The 22,814-nt window shown below is 36.3% G+C and overlaps 3 protein-coding genes across 3 annotated transcripts in view; 1 reads left to right on the top strand and 2 right to left on the bottom strand.

Moving 5' to 3' along the window:
- The window catches only part of LOC111053665 (probable ATP-dependent RNA helicase pitchoune), a 28,055-nt gene extending 22,041 nt beyond the window's left edge, over positions 1-6,014 (bottom strand). The window contains exons 1-2 of the mRNA XM_039444093.1: positions 5,614-6,014; positions 4,437-4,505 (exon numbers count right to left, since the gene is read on the bottom strand). Coding sequence (XP_039300027.1) covers positions 4,437-4,505; positions 5,614-5,713 — 169 coding nt within the window. The 5' untranslated portion in view covers positions 5,714-6,014. The remainder of the gene's footprint in view (positions 1-4,436; positions 4,506-5,613) is intronic.
- On the top strand, positions 5,874-14,148 carry LOC111053674 (WD repeat-containing protein 36). The gene is made up of 4 exons (XM_039444081.1): positions 5,874-6,113; positions 7,208-8,820; positions 10,615-10,889; positions 13,256-14,148. Exons 2-4 carry the CDS (start codon positions 7,281-7,283, stop codon positions 14,111-14,113), a joined length of 2,673 nt encoding a protein of 890 aa, XP_039300015.1. The 5' UTR covers positions 5,874-6,113; positions 7,208-7,280; the 3' UTR covers positions 14,114-14,148.
- Positions 14,149-21,059: 6,911 nt separating this feature from the next.
- On the bottom strand, positions 21,060-22,801 carry LOC111053682 (nucleoporin NDC1). Its single transcript, XM_022340601.2, has one exon. It carries the CDS (start codon positions 22,467-22,469, stop codon positions 21,060-21,062), a length of 1,410 nt encoding a protein of 469 aa, XP_022196293.2. The 5' UTR covers positions 22,470-22,801.
- Positions 22,802-22,814: the final 13 nt, after the last annotated feature.

Raw genomic sequence — 22,814 nt, forward strand, 5'->3', positions numbered from 1 at the left:
CAGTGCATAGAAATAGCACCAAGACAGTGATCGTTTGAAAGCAACACATGTTAATCTATTATCAGACACCAACCCTGCCTTATCAGTTACACTAGCACGTGTACATTGTAGGAGAGGAACTATGTCTATAAGATTAAGTAGTTTTAAGAATTACATAAATTAAATTATTATTGTAATTAAAGGAATTGTATTCTACTACTTGCCACTGACGTCATGTTTACGTCACAAGCGTTCTACCAATGGCAAATTTTTATGCAAATTATTACATTGAGATTCCGAGAAGCAAGGTCTAGCCCAAAAGCTTAGAGAAAAGAACAGCACTTCCCTTTTGAAATCCTTACCGTGTAGATCTCTTTCATAGTTACCAAAGACCTATTTGTAAAATTTCTTGTTCGATTTTAAATGTTCTATTTGTGAGCCGATATTTTAGGCCAATCTATTTGTTATTTATAAATTTCTGTTTTCATCAATCGATAAATTTAAAAGCTTAAAGTAGATTATCCCTTAATTAATTCGGTGAAGGAGATATTTAAATTAAGATTCCCCACGTGCTGAAACCAAAGCCTGGATTGCCGCCGATCAAACAATTTTTGATCTAAAGAAGAAAACCACGACCGCCAAGGAAATTCACGTGAGTTATAAGTTTTAAAAGGGGCCCCAATCTACGCTTCGAAAATATTTCAGTGCAGAAAAACATAAATTTTTTCTTCGTTAAATTATTGGCCACGCCGACAAGCGCTTTAGTTATTAAGAGCCTAAATTTATTCATATTTAATTTCTAAGAATTCGTAGTTGATTAACTATCCTCCGCTGCCTGAACCACGACCCCGAACATTTTAAAAATATTTTCTATAATTCATTTTTCTCTATTTTTTCAAACTGTTAGATTTTATCAATTGTAAAATTCTGTTGAATCACGCATGGTATCATGCAAGCACAAGAAAATTTTTAACTATTCTGTTAATGCCAAATTATTATCAACCTGTGAATCAAATTCTGAACCTGCACTGTATGATTGAATATTTTATTGTAATATATTTCAGTTTTGTTAATTCGCTTTCTGAGTTCGATTATTTCTTAAGCCTGTCAATTATTGTGTCTGATACGTTCTATATCATCAAGAACCGATCGAATACGATCATTGGAATAATTGAATCAAGCTGGATATTGGAACAGGTCTAAGTGGATGTAGCGAGTGGGGTCAGATCGAGATATTTATTCTTTGTCCTTACCTGCTCATATATCAGCTTTTATCTGTTACCTACCTCGACTTAGGAGCGAACACGTCAATTGTACAGCAGATGCAGCCATAGATCATATAAATTCCTACAATAGAGCTTAAAACCCGACAAGACTCTGTTCTCGAAATATATTCTGAACGATATTTGGTTCAAATACCGTATTTTAATCCTTCAGAACTTATTAGAGACGCAGTCCCGTAAATTATCTACATCGGGATTTTTGCTCGACCTGTATGATTTTGTATGCTCATTCTTCACAGGTAATAATTTTAAGGTATCCGCCTTCAGTGTTTAGCGATCGCTACACTGCTTATAAAAATTTCATCATTACACAATTGTCATTAGAGGAATCAAGGGTGAGCGAGCGTTTAGGCCTCCCGCGATTCCGACAATTGTATTGAGTCTTGTAGTGAGTCAATCAGTCTGGTGTTCACTCAGCGTCCTCACACGCCATTACAAAATTTATAGCCGCTACACCATTGACTCAGTACAAGATTGACTCTAACACATTGTTGCCTATTCTTTAAATAACTGCAAAACCATCCCAGTGCCACATCCTACAAGAAAATACTACAATAAAACGAAAATAAAGCATGAAATGAAAAATACTCCTTTTACAAGCAAACAACTGACAATGGTTATGGATCTTATGAGAAGTTATGGCCTTCATCACTTGTACCGAGCCCACCAGGGGAGCAGCCTGCTTGGACAATATTGCTGTGAGCTTTCAGCCAATCGTTTGCAGCACTCAAGTGATTGAGCTTCATGGTGATGACCACTCTGCCCTGGTAACAGCTTTCCTAAATTGCAGTTCTTCTGTGGTGAATGATGTATCACCTTATTGGCGTGCCAACTATAATTTCAGAAAAATACATGATGCTGCTCTGACCCTTTTTAGAGATGCACTGGCCAGCACCCCCTGGGAGGCTGTGCTCCATGACACAAATGACCTGTCTGGAACATTTTTCCAGTATTTTCAAGAGAATTTTAACAACTACTTTCCGGAAATTGTCAAGTCACATCGCACTCAAAGACTAAAAAAGAGCCCAGGCCGTGTGAAAAGTCATCTTGAGTGGTACACTGATGATCTTGCCAGACTCAAGGGAATCATGCTTGCCCTAAAAGATAGATGTGAGCGTGGCAACGGCGATGACAGAGAAAGATACTGTTAGTCCAAATCCATCTACAAAAAAAGTATTGAGCAAGCTAGAAAGTTGGCAACAGCATCTAAAATTGAGAGTGCATCAAATTGTTGCAAGGCTGCATGGGATGTGATAAACTCACATAGATCAATGCCGAGGAGACAACTTGATTTTGCAAGCCCTGACTCTTTCAACCGTTTCTTCATAGTGAGTACAATGCCTGTTGTTCCTGAGGATCCAGTTGAGATTCTGGCTGCACGAGTACCACCAACGCACGCTCGTCTTTCTGTCCTCTATCCAGTCACTCCAATGGCCCTTAGGAAGATAATTCGGTCTTTTAAACCATCCAGGAGTCCTGATATCTGCGGCATGTCTGCTTATATGATTCGGGAGGTGATTGATTCCATTTCAGACCCCCTGGCAGCAGCTGTAAACGACTGCCTGAGAACTGGTGTTTTTCCAGATTTCCTGAAGACCTCAAGAACCGTTCCTGTCTACAAGAAGGGGGACCACCAGAGCCTTAACAGCTTCAGGCCAATTTTAATGACTCCAAAGTTTGGAAAGATGGTTGAAGCAGTCATCAAGCCCAAACTTGAGAACTTCTTTGAAAGACAAAACCTTTCAAGTATGCAGTTCAGTTTTCGAAGAGGGAGGTCTACTTTGGATGCAGTAAATAAAGAGGCTGAAAGTATTGGTCTGGTGTTTGAGGATGGAGAGTCTCTGGAGCTAACCCTGTGCGACCTGAGCAGAGCCTTTGATTGTGTTGACCATTGCATCCTGATTGAGAAACTGCGCTACTACGATGTAGTGGACTCAGCGCTATCCATTCCCAAGTCCTATCTGGCTGGGAGGCAGCAGGTGGTGTCTCTCAATGGAGCTTCTTCCTGTCCACTCCCAGTGAGCCACGGTGTACCTCAGGGATCAATCCTGGGACCGATCCTATTTATGATTATGATAAACGACCTCGACAGTGATGGTTCAACGCTCTTGTTTGCGGATGATACATCATTGATGTCATCTGGCCGTGTCCTTCAGCAGGTGTTGGAGATGTCAGCTGAACATTTGCGGTCTTCCTGGTTCCTGGGAAACCGATTCCAGTTGAATGCAAACAAGACCCAGCATGTCATCTGCAGCTTGTCAAGAAACCTTTCTGGTGATCAAGACCCTATCAAGCTGCTGGGTTTTGTTCTGGACAATAAACTCAACTGGGCCAGCCATATTCAGCATGTGACTACAAGACTGTCCAGAATTTGTTTTCTGCTGCTGAAGCTGAGGGGTCATGTGACTGAGGCCTATTTAGCCATGGTGTATCACGCGCTCTTCCACTGTCACGTTTCCTATGGCCTACTCATGTGGGGTCATTCAGCAAAGGTTGTGGACATACTGAAGCTGCAAAAACGGGCTGCCCGAATCATCACCGCGAACGAATATCGTGCACATTGCAAGCCCCTTTTTGTTGGACTTGGTATTCTAACAGTGATCTGCCACTTCCTACTTCTCTGTCTTATGTATGTCAAGGAGAACCAGCAGTACCTATTGACTCGGACTGATGTGCATCAACATAACACCAGACATCGAGAGCTCATTGATATTCCCAGATAACGCCTTCAGAGATCATAGGTGTACTTCAGTAGTTCGGCCTTGCGATACTTCAATAGGCTGCCTACAGGAGTAAAACAGTTGGATCTAAGAACTTTCGAGAGAGTTGTATCCAAGCACTTATGAGTGATGATTTGTCGGAAATGCTGTCTTGCTAAACAAGCCTTATGTATGTTTGTTTTTGTGTATTACATGTAGGCCTAAGTATCAAGTAAGTATATGTTTTTGACGCCATCGATCCCTTATTATGGGTAAAGGATGCAGATTTAGGTATAAAGGTACAAGACAGAGAAAAAGTTGAAGAAACAATAGCCTAATTAACGTATGAGTCTTCACCAAAAATAATATTACTTATTAAGAAGGAATATCCGTTGACATAGAAATTATTTCGACTATTTTATTCTATTTGTAGCTCACTAAAAAGAAGTGTGAGCGAGTAGTAGTTTCAACTTACTCTTTTCAGGAGCACTGACATCAGGTGTTGTCAAGCTGCTGCTTGCAGCTGGAATAGCAACATCCTCAACTGAAAAGAATATTTATATCAGTAAATCATATCAATAAGAAGTTAACAACTAGAAGTTTCAATAAATCACTAATTTGAAGAATTCAAAATTAAGAATCATAGCCAATGAGTTTACAAATTTACTAGTCAAAATAGGAACCATTCAAACAAGGCCAGGAGAAAGAGCATTGCATAACAAATTAATAAAAGTCATTTAGTATTAATATAAAAATTGAATGGAGTGACGTGCGATATTAAATGAGAAATGAAGATAGTAAAGCTGCTTTTACACCAAAGTTATTAACAAAATGTTAATAACTTAATCCTTATAGATTCTATTAGATTGAACGGAACTTGTAAAAAGAACATATGTTCATCATGTGTATGATAAGTTATGTTCAATCTAATAGAATCTATAAGGATAAGTTATTAACATTTTGTTACAGTAATAACCTTGGCGTGAACGCAGCTTTATAGATTCTATTAGATTGGACATTACTTATACACATGATGAACATAACAATTTTGTGTTTGTCAAGTTCCGTTTAATCTAATAGAATCTATTAAGGACAGAAAAATAAAAAAATTGTATATAACTTTGGTGTAAACGCAGATTTAGACTACGTAATATTTTTCTTCTATGATCTTATCTTAAATTTAAAAGGGCAATGGAGCTTAAGATCAATAGTGCCAAAAGACCACACGACTAAAAAATATCTGAAATTACTATTGTTTATTGAAGTAGCCAAAATACATGTCAGATGTCACAAGAGGTCTGTAGGATTCATTGAACAAACGACAGAGTGACAAGACTGAAATACCAATGCAAATAATAGTGTTGTGATATCAAAATAATATCTTACATCAAATATCCTATGAAGGACATAATTTAAAATTATAAAGAGTATTTTAAGGATCCAAAAAATGGATTCAAATTAGCTAGAGTTCTTTCCAATAGTTTATATTCAATAAAAGTGCATGCTTTTTCAACTCTAGTCTTATAGACGGCCGTAGCCGTCGGAGGTTTATTATAAAGCTATTTATACCTATAAATTAGAGCGGAATTATTATTTTATATGTAGAATAATTGAAAATAATGGGTATCAAATAAATTACAATGATTACTAACCTGTAAGCTTTGTTTCGTCTTCCTTTTTCTTGAGAATATTCAACTTATTTTTCTCCCGCTTTCTGATTTTTCTAAGTAAAACTTTCTCTTTCAAAGACATATTTATTTGTTAGATTCTAAACCTTCTATTAAAATCTAAAAATATTAAAACATTGCATGTGATTCAGAAATAAATATTGAAATGCTTGCTAACCTCACACACGATCACAAGAAAGTGTAGCGTGCACGTGCATACGGAGATTATCTGAAATAAATCTAAAAGGCTGTGGTATAAATTTTGCCAATACTGCAGTAATTTTTCATAAAATTATTTTAAAAATCTTATTGAAAATTATTTCTACTTATTTTTGGAGAGGAAAATATGAATGTCTATATATTTTTTCAAATTCAGTACAATGCCATCAGAATCGCATATAAAAACATAACCTACAAATTCATTGGTTTCTGTCTGGTTTGAGTTGGAGAATTTTAGGTTATGATCCAATTTTTAGTTTTTATTGGTAAGTATTTTTAATTTGATTCAACTAATACTACTATTGCCATTTGTTGCAAGTGTGATAAATATTAATCTTCCGTGTAAATATCATAGTTTTACATGTTAGTAGATGTAGATTTTGTTTTTCTAGGACAACACTATAGTCATGGTTTTGTTATGATATGACAACAAACACGTGCAAATTTTATTGTTTCTTTAATTTGACTTATTTACCAAAATAAGCATTTGAATTACTGTAGAGGATAATTAAATTGAAAATAATTTAATAAAAATGATGATATTTCATTTTGATACTGGTGTATTGTATACATTCATTAGACTGATTGCTGTATTCGCAGCTGCAATTGATTTATCAATCAATTTGTGTTACGATGGGCAGAGTAATTTCTCTATTAAGAAATGAATTTCCAAAAAATTACATTTCTATAATTTGTTTGCTTTCTTACAAAGTCATTGTTTTATGGAACAATTCCAAGGGGTCATCCATCCAGTACCACAATGACTAATACCATAATGGTATTAATAGTACCTAATAAGAAAAAAAATGCTCTCTGTTCATAACATAGACATACTACTAGGGCATGTCCATAAGAGTACAAGACAAAAAAGGTAATAATATAAATGTATACCCAATTAAAATATGACTGATGCAGTACCTAATTTATAAATTCAGCCTTTCATTCAGTTCTTGATTGAGAGAATACATTACAGGGGTTGAATATACTCGCCGGGATGGTTTCGCACGTTAACAGGATGTAGGCCTATTATACTAAACACCATAGGTTCGGAATTTTGCTCGGACATTATCCCTCGTTAGAGGTATGCGTTATGAAACTAGAAAATAGTGAGTCCTCGTGATGAGGACACCAGAAGTAAGAAAGAAGTAAGTAAGAAAAAAGAAACGCCACTTTTTTTCCTTATAGTTGAGGCCCTACACAATGAGTACTATGAGGATAAATTTAACTTATATTCATGACAAGGACAACATGAAATTCAATGAACACGACCATGGTTCTGTGTTGCGCTTCTATTATAATTTTATCAACTATTCAGTATTTCAATTAAATCACAATAATTATATTTCTTTTCTGGTTCCAGGTTATTTCCAAAAAATGCTTCCTAGATGGTTTAATGAGTGAGCAAAAATACTTTGAGAGGATAAATAGCAAAGATGTCAGCTAGTCAGATTTTTGTGAGTAATAGAGCACTGGGCTATGTAAGTAATCACATTCCTCTTGTCACCCGTTTTATCAAACGAAGAAATGAAAATCTGGTGGTGACATGTGTTGGCAGGGCTTTTCATACGTACGGGTGCGCCCATTTCTCTCTACTATCAGTCAGTATTCAATTGGAAGCGGATATAACATGTCTTGGTGCTGACACATTCCACGTTTACACTGCTTGCGGCCCTTTAATCCAAGCATGGAGAAGAGGGACAGAACTAAAACATACTTATAGAGGGCACACTCATGATGTTCATCTGCTGTTGCCTTTTGGACCCCATCTGATATCTGTTGACGAAGCAAGTACTCTGATTGTATGGGACGTGAAGGACGAAGATATTTACTTAAGTTTGAATTTTCAAAACAAAGACTTTCATATCACAACAATTTTGCATCCTAGTACGTACTTGAATAAAATATTACTGGGCAGTGAACAGGGAAAGTTGCAATTATGGAATATTAAAACTTCGAAGATGATCTATAAGTTTCGAGGCTGGGGCTCCCCTGTCACAGTTCTTGAACAAGCTCCAGCTGTTGATGTCATCGGAGTGGGTCTGGCTGATGGACGTATTTTCCTCCACAACTTGAAGTTTGATGAGACTGTCTTGTCTCTTGTGCAGGATTGGGGAACTGTGACGTCGATTTCTTTCAGGCTTGATGGAAGACCAATTATGGCAACAGGTAGTGGGTCAGGACATATTGTGTTCTGGGATTTGGAGAAGCGAACAGTGGCTAGTCAGCTGATGAATGCTCATGAAGCATCGGTGGCTGGTATGAAATTCTTGCCCAATGAGCCGCTGATGGTGACGTCGTCACCGGATAACACTCTGAAAATGTGGATTTTTGACTTGTCAGACGACGGCGCTCGCCTGCTGCGAGTGAGAGAGGGCCACGCGGCCCCGCCCACCTTGATCCGGTTCCACGGCAGCAACGGCCACAACATTCTCAGCTCTGGAAACGACTCCTCACTGCGCATCTTCAACACGCAACTCGAGACATTCAACAAAAGTTTGGGTCGCGCGTCCTACAATCGCAAGGCATCCAAAAAGAAAGGAAAACGTCTCGATACACACATCATGCCGCCTATCACAAATTTCGACTCTGTCACGATCAGAGACAAGGAATGGGACAGCATAGCAGCCGTGCATCGCGGTTTACCTGTCGTTACAACGTGGTCCTACGACAAACTGCGGATGGGCGAATTGAAACTTGTACCTGACAAACTTAAACCGAAAAACTATCAATCCTTCGTCCCTCCAATGGCGACTTGCTTGACTGTGACGAATTGTGGCAACTTTGTTGTGATAGGATACAGTACCGGCCACCTGGAACGATTCAACATCCAGTCTGGAATCCACCGGTGCTCGTACGGCACATCGACGGCGCATGCGGGGACTGTGAGGGGCGTGGTCGTGGACAGCAACGGACAGGTTGTCATTTCTGGTGGCGCTGATGCTTCTGTTAAGTTCTGGATTTTCAAAACTCCTGGTGAGTAATTATTTAAGGTGATATTCTTACAGTAATTAATAATAAAACACAGCACTACATTATTGTGTTACAAGCACCTTTATTAAAAGAACGAGAGACTTTAGTGAGGTCTACGTTATAATGGCAGTGAAGAAAGATAGCAGAACAAAGTTGCCGATCCTCTGTCTTGTCATTGCTTTCTATAGACGGTAGCTGATACTGATGTAGCCTAATATTAACTGTTCATTCTCGTTTATAATAATCAATTATATTTTATTAAGCAAGACATTATATTTTCATAATTAAGATGAAATATTTTGTTAATTAATATTATCAATACTACATTGTTAAAAGACGATCTGGCAACAGAAAAAAGTGAGAAAGAGATAGCGCTATCCGCTTTGTTGAATGATAGACAAGGATAACAATACCATTGCTAATTAAACATTGCCATTATAACAAAGTTCTAACGTAGACCTCACTATAGTATATGTTGTTTTAAATTTGATATTTTAAACCAGATTTAGTAGGCTGTATTCTTATTCAATACATCAAATCTATCTTCTCATTCCCATAAATTGAGCATTCACATAAAACATATTTCTTGTATTTAATTTAAAGCAAAGTTATTTTTATCTTTAAAATGTTTTTTTTTATTTACTACACTATTTTTTTATTCTGGAGTTTATCAATACTATTTTAGTAATTTTTGAAAGATGTGGAGAAATCAAACAAAATTGATTCAATTTTTTTCCGATGATAGTCTTAACATTTAGGGCCGATTTCCGAGCTCGGGATTTAAGTAAAGTTCTAGACTTTAAAAAGCTGGAGTCAGAAAATTGGCTTTCCGAAACGGGGCGTAGTCGTAGTCATAGTCAAAGTCACGTTTAAATTAAATTTCGAAAAACTAGAAAATTGAACACAAAATAAAATAAAGAGAAAATAGTGTAAAGTTTCACAGCTATTTTGAATTATTTAGGAATGTTTCATTTCGTCAAGGAAAAACGTTTCCAATTATAGAAATGAGAAAATAAATATTTATTTTGCTGCAACTATTTACTGCGACTAAGCCCCGTTTTGGAAAGCCAATTTTCTGACTCCAGCTGTTTAAAGTCTAGAATTTAGCTAAATCCCAAGCTCGGAAACCGGCCCTTAAAGTCTGAAACTAACAGTCATGTAATAATACTACCTATAATTACACTATGGATATTACATTCTCTTCTATATTCTACGGAATGTTTTCAACAAAGTCACTTCCGTGTTATCGGATGGACACGTGTAACTGTTGGTCTCAGCTGAAGTATGACAGTCATAAGGCTAATTGACGGCTCAAGTTATATATTCATGCGAGTTAGGCACTTCTCACAAATAATAATGCTCATAATATACGTTCACAATGGCACAATACCCATTTCCTAAGCCAATTCATTCATCATTTAGTTTTTAAGATACATTTCCATAATAAATATTGAAATGTTAAAACAAAAAAGTTATAAACTGTCCTTGTATCTCATCACAACACAACTAGTATAATAAAATATAAATATGTACAGTTGAAAATGGTTTTGAAGAGCTGAAACGGGTTGTGTTGTGATAAAATAGAAGGGTACTAATTGATATATTTTATTGTGTTTCTATAATTTCGGTAGCCCTAAAAAGAAAAGTGAGTATATTGAAATGTGGATTATATGAAGTGTTCTAATGCTGTACTATTTTGTATTCATACATTTTCGTAATAATTTATTTTTTTTTTAATATTGAAATGTGTTTTTATATGGAGTGTTCTAATGCTTTAATATTTTTTATGAATGGCAGGTGTTGCCCAATTTGCGTCAGTTGCGATGGAAGAGCCAGTCGCATTCTTCTCGAAGCACCGAGAGAGTTCGATAGTGTGCGTGGCGCTGGACGACTTCAGCCTTTGCCTGCTGGACATTGACACGAGACGGCTGGTGCGACGGTTCGTCGGCCACAGCGGACAGCTCAATGACGCCACCTTCAGTCCGGACATGCGCTGGCTCGTGTCAGCCGCCATGGACTCTACTCTCCGTGTTTGGGATATCCCCACCGGGCAACTGGTCGATTGCTTCAAGGTAAACCTGCCTTAATCAATTCACCGATCAATAACTACAATTTAAATTTTATTGAAAAATGATACTATTTATAATTGACCGAACGTAGTGAGGTCTATGTTTCAACTCGATTTGCTTTTGTCTGTCTGTATGTAACGCGATTATGGCCAAACGCGTTGATAGAAATCGATGAGATTTGGCAGGAATATTCCTTTTTCAACTGCGCGTCGATGTATACACAAGGTTTTTTTGAAATTTTGCATTTTAAGAATAATATGAAAAGAAAAGGAATTCCTCCATACTCTGATATCATAAAATTTACTATATATAAAATTCTAAAATAAAATTAATATAATATATAATTCTATATATATTCTAATATAATTCTATAAATATAAAATTTACTTTGAAGATAGGATCAATCAGACTATAGAATTATTCATAATCAATCAGCTGACAAGTGGATTTACATGCATCACACAGATGTCTGGCCGTGTCTATTTCTATAAGGTAGAGTTTCAATATTTTCTATGATGCGTGCCCATCAGTTGAAAAACAAATTTAATAGGTGATTGAAAATAAAATAAAAAATGATTAAATAAACTGAATAATGCAAAAGAAATTATAATATTCTTGATTGAAAAAAATAATTTTTAAATAGTTGAGAAATTTTTTATCAAATGGAAAGATTATCACGAAACTGGATAAATCATCATATGGGATACAAATTCAAACGTGAACTGAGTTTATTAATATAAGTGAATTTTTGATCTTGGAGAAAACAAATAACAGTTTTTAAGAGTTTAATTATGATTCAACTGTGAATTGTGATTCAACTGAATCAACTAGAACAGGTGACATCAGATACTTGTGGATGAGAAAACTGCGTCTACTGTTCACAGAACTACTAGTACAGTATAGATAACATAGGAAACAATAAATTGAATGAAGATATAATATAAGGTACATTATTCATAAAATTAGAAACTCTGCGGAATTAAAATGATAGGCCTACAATTAAAATAGAAATGCAAATTAATTTTCTCCTCGTGCTGCCACTAGATTTTTGTCTTTGGGTCTGATCACATTGAATTCGTATATGTGCAAGTGCAAGCTTGATTCATGCATATAATTATGTGCAAGCGTGCAGATGAGATACAAAATCTGGAAGAGCAATAGACACACACTTGGAGCTTGCACTTGCTGGTGCGTTCAGTGTGAGTAGCTACTTGCAAGTCAATACGTGTTTTGAAGGCACTTTTCAAATTTTGTTTTTCGGCTCATGCATGATTCGACTTGCACCTGCACATATACGCATTCAGTTTGATCAAACCCTTAGGACCGGTTGCACAAAAGCCAGTTAAATTTTAATCGTGATTAATTTCACGAGAACCAATCAGAGAAGGCCTTTTTGATAAGACGGCTTCTCTGATTGGTTCTTGTGGAATTAATCACGATTAAAACATAACCGGCTTTTGTGCAAACGGCACTTAGACTCGTAATAATTTTTCTTCTGTTTCTAGTTTTACCGCATCTTTCACTTTTGGTGGCCTTTACTTCACTTTTATCGCAAGGGGAGTTCTCTATCTAGTGAATGTTAAAAGTAATTCGTACCATTCCGCTTTTAAATTATCAATGGATTTGTAACAATTCCAAACCAAATGAGGTTTTTGAGGTCGTGTAGAGGGATTTTTTTCAAGTAGTTTAAGTTTAGTTCTTGAAAAAAGCAACAGTAATCAACTATGAAAGATGTTTGATAGATTGTCACGGGAATTTGAAAAACATCTAGCCGTTTGAATTATGACAGAATTGCTTCTACTATTTTTCTATTTAGTTAGAATTCAACTCTGTTTTCCTGTGCGTGGACTGACATTTATTTTTTGTGCACAATACATACTTTGTCTCATTTGCATTTATAAAAATGTGTTACTATTCTTGATAAAATTTATTGAATAAAAATTGATATTGTGGAATTCCTCCATGATTGAAAAAACACAGTTTTGTTCTAGTCACATGATCCACTTCTTCACAGCTAGATTTGTACACAGGACTGCAGTTTCCTACACTACAGCTGAAGATGTGTTTGTTTCAGTCCTGTGTACAGATCTAGATGTGAAGAAGTGAATGTGACAAGAATAGAACTGCTTTTTCAATATGTTATTATTCTCATTTTGAATTTGTATTTCAAGGAGTAATGTTTGTTTTTTTGTGACAAATAAAGTTTTCCATTCTATTCTATCTAAAACAATGAAATTCTATTCAATAATTCATTGTTAGTACATTCTAGTACTGTCAACTATAGTGTATGATTTGAGATTGTGATGAATTTCATGAAATTTATTCTAATTTAAAAAACAATTCTAAAAAATTGTCTTCTTTGTTCACAGGTTCCATATGCGTGTATTTCATTGAGTTTTTCACCTACCGGAGAATACCTAGCCACTGCGCACGTTGATAACTTGGGACTGTACCTGTGGTCGAATAGGACATTGTTTGCGCATGTCTCTTTGAAGCCACTGCCAAATGACGTGGACATTCAGATGCTGGAATTGCCATCAACAACGCAGACAGCTTCCAGCGTTGGCGAGTTGGATGACATTGAAGAGGAGAAAGACTACCAGTCACCGGATCATCTGGAAGATCACCTAATCAGTTTCTCGTCGTTGGCCAACTCCAGGTGGCAGAATCTCTTGGATCTGGACCTCATCAAGAAACGTAACAAACCAAAAGAAGCTCCCAAGGCTCCCAAAGCTGCCCCCTTCTTCCTCCCCACTCTCCCCTCCCTCAACTTGCAATTCGATCTGAGGGATGTGGAGAAAGGAGATGGTGCCATTAAAAAGATAGACCTGAACAAAATGATTGACAACCACACCGCGTTTGGTAAACATTTAGTCGAGTGTGGGAAAAGTGGTGACTTCTCTTCAGCTCTGGAAAAATTGAAAAGCATGGGACCTTCAGCAGTCGACTTGGAAGTGAATTCTCTGTTCGTCGAAGGTGGCTCTTCGACATTGTTGGATATGTTTATGAGATTGATCAAGTTTGTGTTTGATAGTAATAAGGACTTTGAACTGGGCCAAGCGTACTTGGGCTTGTTTCTGAAGGTGCATGGCGAAGCAGTGGCCACCTCATCACAACTATCCGCCATGTTGGTTGAGTTACAGACTGCTCAGGACACTAGTTGGAACAGATTACAACATAGGTTCTCTTATTGTTTATCAATTGTTGAAACATTGAAAATAAATTGAATTTATATTAAATATCTTATATATTTTCAAGTGTTCCCAAGTTTCTCATTGAATACCTTCCCAATTACACAATTGAAGTTTTTCTTTCAATGGAAAGATACGGTATGACATTCACAGAGAAGCTTCTTTCGTATCGTTGAAGGTAATACTGTTCATATTCATATTGAATAAGAATACTTGAAGTTGTCACAACCACTTATTAAGATAACTAGAGACTAATTTATTGTCATCTTAATAAATAAGTGGCATTGATTCTTTTTGAACATTTCCCAGTAGTGTAATGAGCCTTTTCCTTCGAAAACACTGGAGTTAGTATAGACTCCAATTGAAATTCAGGATCTTGTTCCATTTAAAACCGTTGAATACTGCTTGATACTGTAAAGCCAGGATAGAAAGTATATAGGAGGTCCTGGTGAAGCCCTTGAAGAAATATAAACTCAACAGCAAAGTCGAGTTTGTCTAAATACAGCAATATTTAGAGCGTCTTTCACATAGATGAGGTTGTAAATGCAGTATGAATAAAAACCTTCATCCATTTCTTATTTAAATACTTTTTCAAGCCGTATCATGTAATACATCTCTGTAAAGGTAGGCGCACACAGATCGTATACCTATACGATGCGGATAGGTACCTATGCGCACTCCAATTGAAAACAATCCATCAAATCCAATCGTCTGATGCGTGCCGTCCGTCCGATGACGATCTGTGTGCGCCTACCTGTATAAGTCCCTTTTAAAAATTATATGATAGTGCAGGTGCTCAATGTAAAAAGCAAGCTACATCAAAAGAGAAGAGGCTCGAAGTTTAAAGTAAATGAAAATGCCAATGAATTGCAATAATTAATAAATTAAACGAGGATAAAAACGTAATGTGATTTATTCACATTCTCGTTCAATTAATTACCTATTACTGTCACTTCCAATATTAATTTCCCATAAAACTATTAAAAATTGCATTTCTTTACTTGAAACATGAATCGGAGTTTGCAATCATATTGTTGATATAAATTGAAGAAAAATGTTCAGTGAATGATTCATTTTTTTGCATCTTCTGATGTCATCACATCGCCAGTTTCTCTGAAGTTATTAAACAGTAAGTTTCGTTTATTCTTCGTCACAGTCTATTAACTGGGTAGTTGTCAAACAAATGACTGTCGAATTTTTTAATTGGCATAATATTATACAAGTAGGTCCTATCTTCTAGTATTCGTCAAATTCAATTATAAATATTATTCAGTATTTATAAACTAAATACTAAACCCCCGAGGATTATGAAAGTTTTGTAGGGTAACACCAAGGGGTACCGTACGACGCGTATATCAGGTCAAGAACAGAGAACCACTACCATACTCAATACTTTATGTTTCAATAACCAAAAATAAAATTCCATACAGTGGAATGTTCTGTAGTAGGGTATAGTGTACTTTATACATTCAATAATTTATCAGTTTTGTCATACTTACATTTTTTTAATGGATGTATACCCAAAATTGTACTTTTCAGTCGTATTGATAGCAAGTATTGTAGTACCTAGTATTCCAAAACTTTGAAGGGGTGTTGTCCATTGTCCTAGTTGAAATTAACGCCGACTGCTTTTAAGGTGAAAACATAGTGGAGCGGCGAAAGTAACTTCAAGCTTGAGATGAGTGTTTAGTGTATTTGAATAGTTTATAACATACAGCCCCACTGTGCGCCATCTTTTAAATACCTACATGTTTTACATTCAACATCATCAAGCTTTAGGATACCTTCGCCGCTCCACTATGTTTTCACCCTTAGCAAAAGCGCATTTCCTAAGCCCTCAAGCTTCAACAGGCGTAAAGCTCTGCGTCGGTCCAGCTAGCACAGACCCAAGGCTAGTAAATAGGGATTTGTCCTTGAGGACAGACAACACACACATTAATTATTCTTTTATTTACTGGATTGGTTTCAATGGTATGGAGTAGATTTACGATTGTTTAATAATAATTTCTCTGGTCGCAGGAACAAAATGAATAATTATTGACCGAACGGAGTGAGGTCTAAGATTCAAGTCGACGGTTTGGCATTTCTCTTATTGTTTAAATGTTTATATATTTATATGTTGCGCATTTACGGCGAAACGCGGTAATAGATTTTTATGAAATTTGACAGGTATGTTCCTTTTTAAATTGCGCGTCGACTTATATACAAGGTTTTTGGAAATTTCGCATTTCAAGGATAATATAAAAGGAAAAAGGAGCCTCCTTCATACGCCAATATTAGAGTAAAAATCAGACTATAGAATTATTCATCATAAATCAGCTGACAAGTGATTACACAGATGTGTGGAGAAGCCAGTCTATTACTGTATTTGTATAAGGTCTATTTTCTATAGTTTTCTGCTCGTAAGCAGGTCCTTCTATATGGCAGCAGCCCTCCACTCTCTTCTATTCTCTGCCAGTCGCTTCGTTGCATAGTAGCTCATCCCCTCCTTGATGTCGTCCAACATTTTGTATCTTCTTCTCCCTCTTCCTCTTCTTCCCTGAATGGTGCACTCCATGGCATCCACCAACAAGCATTGCCGTCTCATCCAATGTCCCAGCCATCTCCTCTTTCTTCCCTTTATCACATCCAGCAGACTCCTTCTTTCCCCAACCCTCTTCAACACCTCCTCGTTTGTAACTTTATCCCTCCAACTGATCCCCTCCATCCTTCTCCATATCCACATTTCCAATGCCTCAAGCCTCCTCTTATTCTCCTTTCTCAGCGTCCAAGTTTCTGCACCATACAGTGCCACACTCCAAACATAGCACTTTATTAGCCTTTTCCTTAGTGTCTTGTCTATAAGGACTATAGTTTCAATCAAAGACATTAAAGAGGTATACATCTTTAAGCTGGGTTTACACCAAAGTTATTAACAAAATGGTTATAACTTAATCCTTATAGATTCTATTAGATTGAACGGAAGTTGACAAACACATATGTTCATCATGTGTATGATAAGTTATGTTCAATCTAATATAATCTAGAAGGATTGAGTTATTAACATTTTTTTAATAAATTTGGTCTAATCGCAGCTTTAAGGTCTTTGGTTTCAATATTTTGTTTTGCAGTCATGGTATTATTATGCGTGCCCATCAGTATCAATATTCTCACATTCGAAAAAGCTAATTTAATTTGTTTAGTTGAATAAAAATAAACAAATGAACTAAATAATGCTGGAAAAATTATAATATTTTTGATTCTAAAAAATTAATTTTCATCAGATAGAAAGATCATCACGGAACTGGATGAATTATATATGTATTATGGAATACAAATTCAAACGTAAACTGAGTTTGTTAACATTTAAAACAGTTGACATCTGGTACTTGTGGATGAGAATACTGCGTGAGGTCTACTGTTTACAGAACTACTAGTTATGTTTGAGTAGAGATAACTTAGGTACTATTCTTAGTACCATATCCACATGTTCTTATGGTCACGTTTATTATGTTTCATTCTAGGTTTGTTTAAACCAATAGCTGATGTACATGTATCTCCCTTTAAGCCGAGATGCTGCATAAGGGCCTAGACCTAGCGCCGCATTGCAGGATGGTTTCTCACAGCTTGGCGTTGTTGTCATGTGAGATGGTTGTCTGGCTTGGAAGTGTTTCGGCCGCATTGCAGGATAACTGTTAACGGTTGCCGGAAGATCAACAGCTGGTTTTTTTTCGTTATTTTTCGTGATAGAGAAATTCTGATTGCAGATTCGTTCTCAGCGACCCCAAGTTTATCCTGAAGACTCAGAATGTCAACAATGTTTTTTAAATAATTAAAAATCATCATGAAAAGTCATTAATATGGTAGTAAACCACGTTTCTGGAAACGTTTTACTGGTGACTGGAGTTATTATTGATTATAGGTAACACAAAAATCAAAATAATCGTGAGAAGAAAACTGCTGATGAACGCAAATAAGACCGCCACTCCATTGTTCTATTGTCTCGGCTGCTTGGCTGAGCCTGGCTGGAGGGATCAAATAACCGACTGGATTGATCTTTCGTATGTCTGCTAGGTGGAACTACGCCGACCATTACTGGGTGGAAGACGTTACTGCGGCCGCTCACATTCCCACCAACGCTGCTATTATTTGCTGTCTCGGCGCCTAGTGCGAGTCAGACAAGCATCCAGCCTGCACTGCGGAGCTAGGTTAAGGCCGGTTACAGAGCTCGACCGACCGTCACTGCGTACGTCAGTCGCGCTTCTCTTTTCCATAGATATTCCATGTATCCGTACAGAGCACGACTGACGGCACGCATGCGTACGATCAGGACCATGCGTTTTATACAGCGTACGAAGACCATCGGTCGAGCTCGTGCGCATCCGTTCCATCGGTCGACTGACGCGCTATTGAAACAAATAGAAGCTTTCAGAGCTGTACTGATCAGTAGCCCGATCGCAACATAACCAATGTGCTGACACCTCTGCCCGACAATCAGCTGATATTGAATTGAATAGCATACCGTACCTAATGAATGAATTCAATAATTAATAGTGTCATAGTTGAATAATTCAGAGTGTTTCTATACATTTCTTCAATAATTTCTAATTTTTTTATTGAAAAATCATATATTATTAACATTATCTACATTTATTTGATCCGTAGCCTAAAGTGACTGCAAGTATTCCCAATGGTGATACAAGCTCGAAATAACTCATCAGAATTTCTGATGGACATTCTGAGGTAGTTGAAAAATGTATCTTCACCCCAAGCAATGATGTAAATACTATATAATGGTACTAAATTCCCTTTGAAGACAAGTATGCTGTCTAGTTTATACCACTTTATATAAATGCATAACTGGACATCTCTCTCGAAGTGAATTTCATTCGAACTTCCAACCTAGTGCAAACAGGCAGCCTCTACACTTACCATTTAAACATATCTTTGATATAGTAACTGTAATAGCTTAAAGTGTAAACTAGAACACATTGTACACTCACTTGCATGTTGTAAATGCTGCCTTTTTACCATTCAAAATTTTCAAGTAATAAGAAAAATATTTTTCGTAGAATCTTATTACTTTTTATTAATCTCATTAAGGTTTCTGTTGTTCATTCCCTTGAAAAATCAAGATTTAGCGCCAAGCCACAAGAAGCATTTTTTTCAGGCGTTTTTAGACGAGTCGGCAGGGCAGGAAGCTCTCCGATTGGCTAATTATCAGCTGATTCCTGAACGCCAACCCAATCAGCAAATCGGAGAGCTTTTTCTGCCCTGTCAACTAGTTTGAAAACGCCTGAAGAAACGCTTTTTATGGCTTGGCTTCTGAATAATCCATTAAGAGATTTATATTTTTGGACCGGAACCTTAGACCCTTATTACATCGTGATACCCTAGATGTGTCCGTGAGGTAAAGCAAGCTAGGACACCAGCCGTCCGATTCTGGTGAGCCGGCTGGCGACCCTATAATGAAATGAAAAAATCTTTTAACTCGAAGGGATAAGCGGAGCCAGCTCAGCCAATTGGAGTAATTATTGAAAACAATGGAGTCATAGAAACAAGCGCGATTGCCAAGTTCACAAAACAGGCACAGTCGATGCAGTGCTTTCAGAGAAGAAACTAGGTATGCTCATCATGAGGTGTTGAACACTCACTCAAGACTACAGAACGCTGTCAGCTCTAGTACGGCAACATCGTGGCCACTGTATCCCTACTTTTCTCTGCTCCGCCTACCACTCCGAGTTGGTAGATGTTTTAATTGCTCTGTAGTGTGATGAGCACAATGTCTCGCGACTCGCTCGAATCCTTGGCGTCCCTCTGGCGACCCAGCCCGGTGGCCTGATGTAATACATGATTTAATTTCTAGCAAGCCAGATAATAATATTTTCTGTTGATTTCCAACTAATATTGAATATAAATATATAGTAAGCAACGGTACCTCCTTATTTAAAATAAATCGAGTTGTGAAAAAATGAAAACTTATATAATTCATTATGAATTATCTGACAATATTATAATTTTCTATAACTGGAAAGTAGGAAGAAATAGAATATTTCGCACTTGTCGTTTATTATTGTATTTATTAAATTAAAAACTTACATTAGATAGTGAAAATTAATGGAAAATGACAATAAAGATTTCTTAAAGAAAAAGGAAGATTAAACGTGTGACACCGCAAAATACAGGAATTCAAGTTATACAATTTACATGTTTTAATTTATTAATGTAGAATCAGAATGTATTAAACAATTACACAGTATATGCCTGCCTGATGCAAATATTGCTCAAGTAAACAAAATATTTTAACTTTAAATAAAATTATGGTCACTAGTACTTGACTTTCTCAAAATGATTAGGGAGCAATGTACCAATATTAGAACAAGAGTCATACACCCAAAACCGAACATAAAACCATATGTATGATATTTGGTTATCATACATAAAATATGAACTATTACTAGAAAAAGAGAAAATCTTACAAGAAAATTAATTATTAATTTATACAGTTTTGGCGATACTAATAACAAGTCACAGGAATAATTTTCAAATCAATAACCAGTTAAACAGATTATTTAAATAAAAGTTCATCCAATAACTTTAAAAATCCTAAAACTAAGTTCACAAGCAGGCCATACTGCAAGTTTTGAAAAAATATTGTTACTATTGGAAGTGGATCACCAAAGTTTTTGTTCACAACTTAGTTACTTTGATTCAGAAGCAGCCTACAAAACATGAGACTTCATCTGCCATATAGCACAATTTAAAAAACCAAAACAATTCACATGGACGTTGCAAACATGAGATTATACAAATCTATAGTGTTTTGAAAAAATGAAAAAATATCATGATTGTTTTCTTCAAAGTGATAACGTTAACTAACTTTACATGATTAATTATACAAAAGAACTAAGACTTAAGTTAAAAAAGACAATAAGAAAATGTCAGTCAGTAACCCGATAACTAACTTGTATTAACTTAAGCAAGAACAATAAGAAATGATCGCTTATTCTGTGATTTGAACATAATTTGAAAGTTGTTTTACCCTAGGTTCAATCATGTCTCCAAATAAATATACTATCAAAGGTTTCTTGTAGAAAGCATTCAATTTCTCGTCAAACCATGTGCTGCAGTTCTTCAATACTTGCTCATATGACTTTTGTATTGTTGAAGTAGAAACTGGATGTGACTGTACAACTACAGGGGAGAGGCATCTGATTCTTGGAGAGTAAATATGCTCCTGAATAGGAACATTAGGAGCAGATAAGTCATGCTTCTTGTTTGAATTGACTTCGCTCAATGTTAGACGAGTTTCATCAAATGCCTTATCTAGATCATCGAGAAAAGAATTGATTACTTTGAAGCACTGGCCAGAAATACAGTTCCAAGTTCGAGCATGTCCTCCAGGTTGGCTCAAAGTAAATAGTTGCGCTCTACGTTCGTCGTCAAATTCAGCCAAGAAGGACAAATCGTAAAAGCCCAGATGTTGAATGATGGGAACATTATCACACATTAGTGCGTTCTGTAAGGGCACGTGATCAGCTGGAAGAGCCAATAATGTTGACACTGGGAATATTGCTCTTTCAGTCAAATAGATATTGAATAAAATCTCCATCATTTCCAAAGTGACAATAAATGTAGTGCTCAACATCCACAAGTAGAACATTAATTCAAAATCTGCAAGAGTAAATACACTATCCAAGCCCTCATTCTTAGATTGTAATTGAAAAATCGATGAAAATGTACTTCTCAAGTAATTTCCTTTGAAAAAGTAGCATACATAAAAAATCAGACTTGGAACAATTGATTTTGCAAAAGAGTTCCTCACACAAGGTAAAAATGATGACTGGATCCTGATGAATTTTTCTTGTTGTATTGGAGGAAAGAACAGAGCTTTTGAAGACCGAAAAATGTTACTTTTTATGAAGAAGAAAATTCCCATGCATAGTCCATCACATACAAGAAAAAATCTTTCTTCATTGAGGCATCTCTCAATCTGGTTTGGGCACAGCGTCGAAAATGAATTTAAACGTTCATTCAGCACTGAAGTATGGACATGTGCAAGAGTAATACCAACAAACGAAAAGAGCACTAAAGTTGTAAAATTATAGATTGTGAAAAAGTTCAGTAACAGTGAGAATCTAGTATTTGATACCTGGTTGTTGCGTTGAATGATATAGTCTCTGCTACACAAAAATCCTTGACAGAATATCACCAGGGCAAGTGGAAAAATGTTCAATAGAGTTGTGAGAGAAAAAATAGAACTAAATGAAACTGAGAATGCATTAAATGGATGCCAAAAGTTCAAATTTGCAATGAAAATGTAGCAATACAGGAACATAAATTGAAACACAATACTCCAGCCGATAGCTCCGGCTATTCTCCAGATGTGCATTTCTTTACTACTCAATTCCATTTTGGTTTACAACGGAAAATGTTTTATAACAATAAATAAAATTATTAGCCAATATTATTGAAGCTGATCTATTTGGCGCGAAATGCTAACAGTCCACACAATTGACTAAGATTTCTAATTATTAAACTTTGGATCACTGATTCAAACAACTGTATCATTTGATATAAAAGACATTATCACATAAAATCATAGAACACATAACTTATCGTTGGAAAATATTACTGCAATTTTCAATAACCTCACAAGATAAAGCATGTGTCATTTTTATAAAACCCAAACTGAAAATGAAAATTGAGCTGCGCAGCTGCACACAAAGTTTACCGGTGACTGAGAGGCCTTCTAGAT

Source organism: Nilaparvata lugens, chromosome 1 (genome assembly GCF_014356525.2).
Source record: "Nilaparvata lugens isolate BPH chromosome 1, ASM1435652v1, whole genome shotgun sequence".
Lineage (NCBI taxonomy): Eukaryota > Metazoa > Arthropoda > Insecta > Hemiptera > Delphacidae > Nilaparvata > Nilaparvata lugens.

Bases quoted from the DNA above. Each gene is read 5' to 3' on its own strand.
- LOC111053674 (XM_039444081.1), top strand. From the start codon at position 7,281: ATGTCAGCTAGTCAGATTTTTGTGAGTAATAGAGCACTGGGCTATGTA. The intron at 8,821-10,614 runs GTGAGTAATTAT...TATGAATGGCAG, and splicing joins CTGGATTTTCAAAACTCCTG to GTGTTGCCCAATTTGCGTCA. The intron at 10,890-13,255 runs GTAAACCTGCCT...CTTTGTTCACAG, and splicing joins AACTGGTCGATTGCTTCAAG to GTTCCATATGCGTGTATTTC.
- LOC111053682 (XM_022340601.2), bottom strand. From the start codon at position 22,469: ATGGAATTGAGTAGTAAAGAAATGCACATCTGGAGAATAGCCGGAGCT.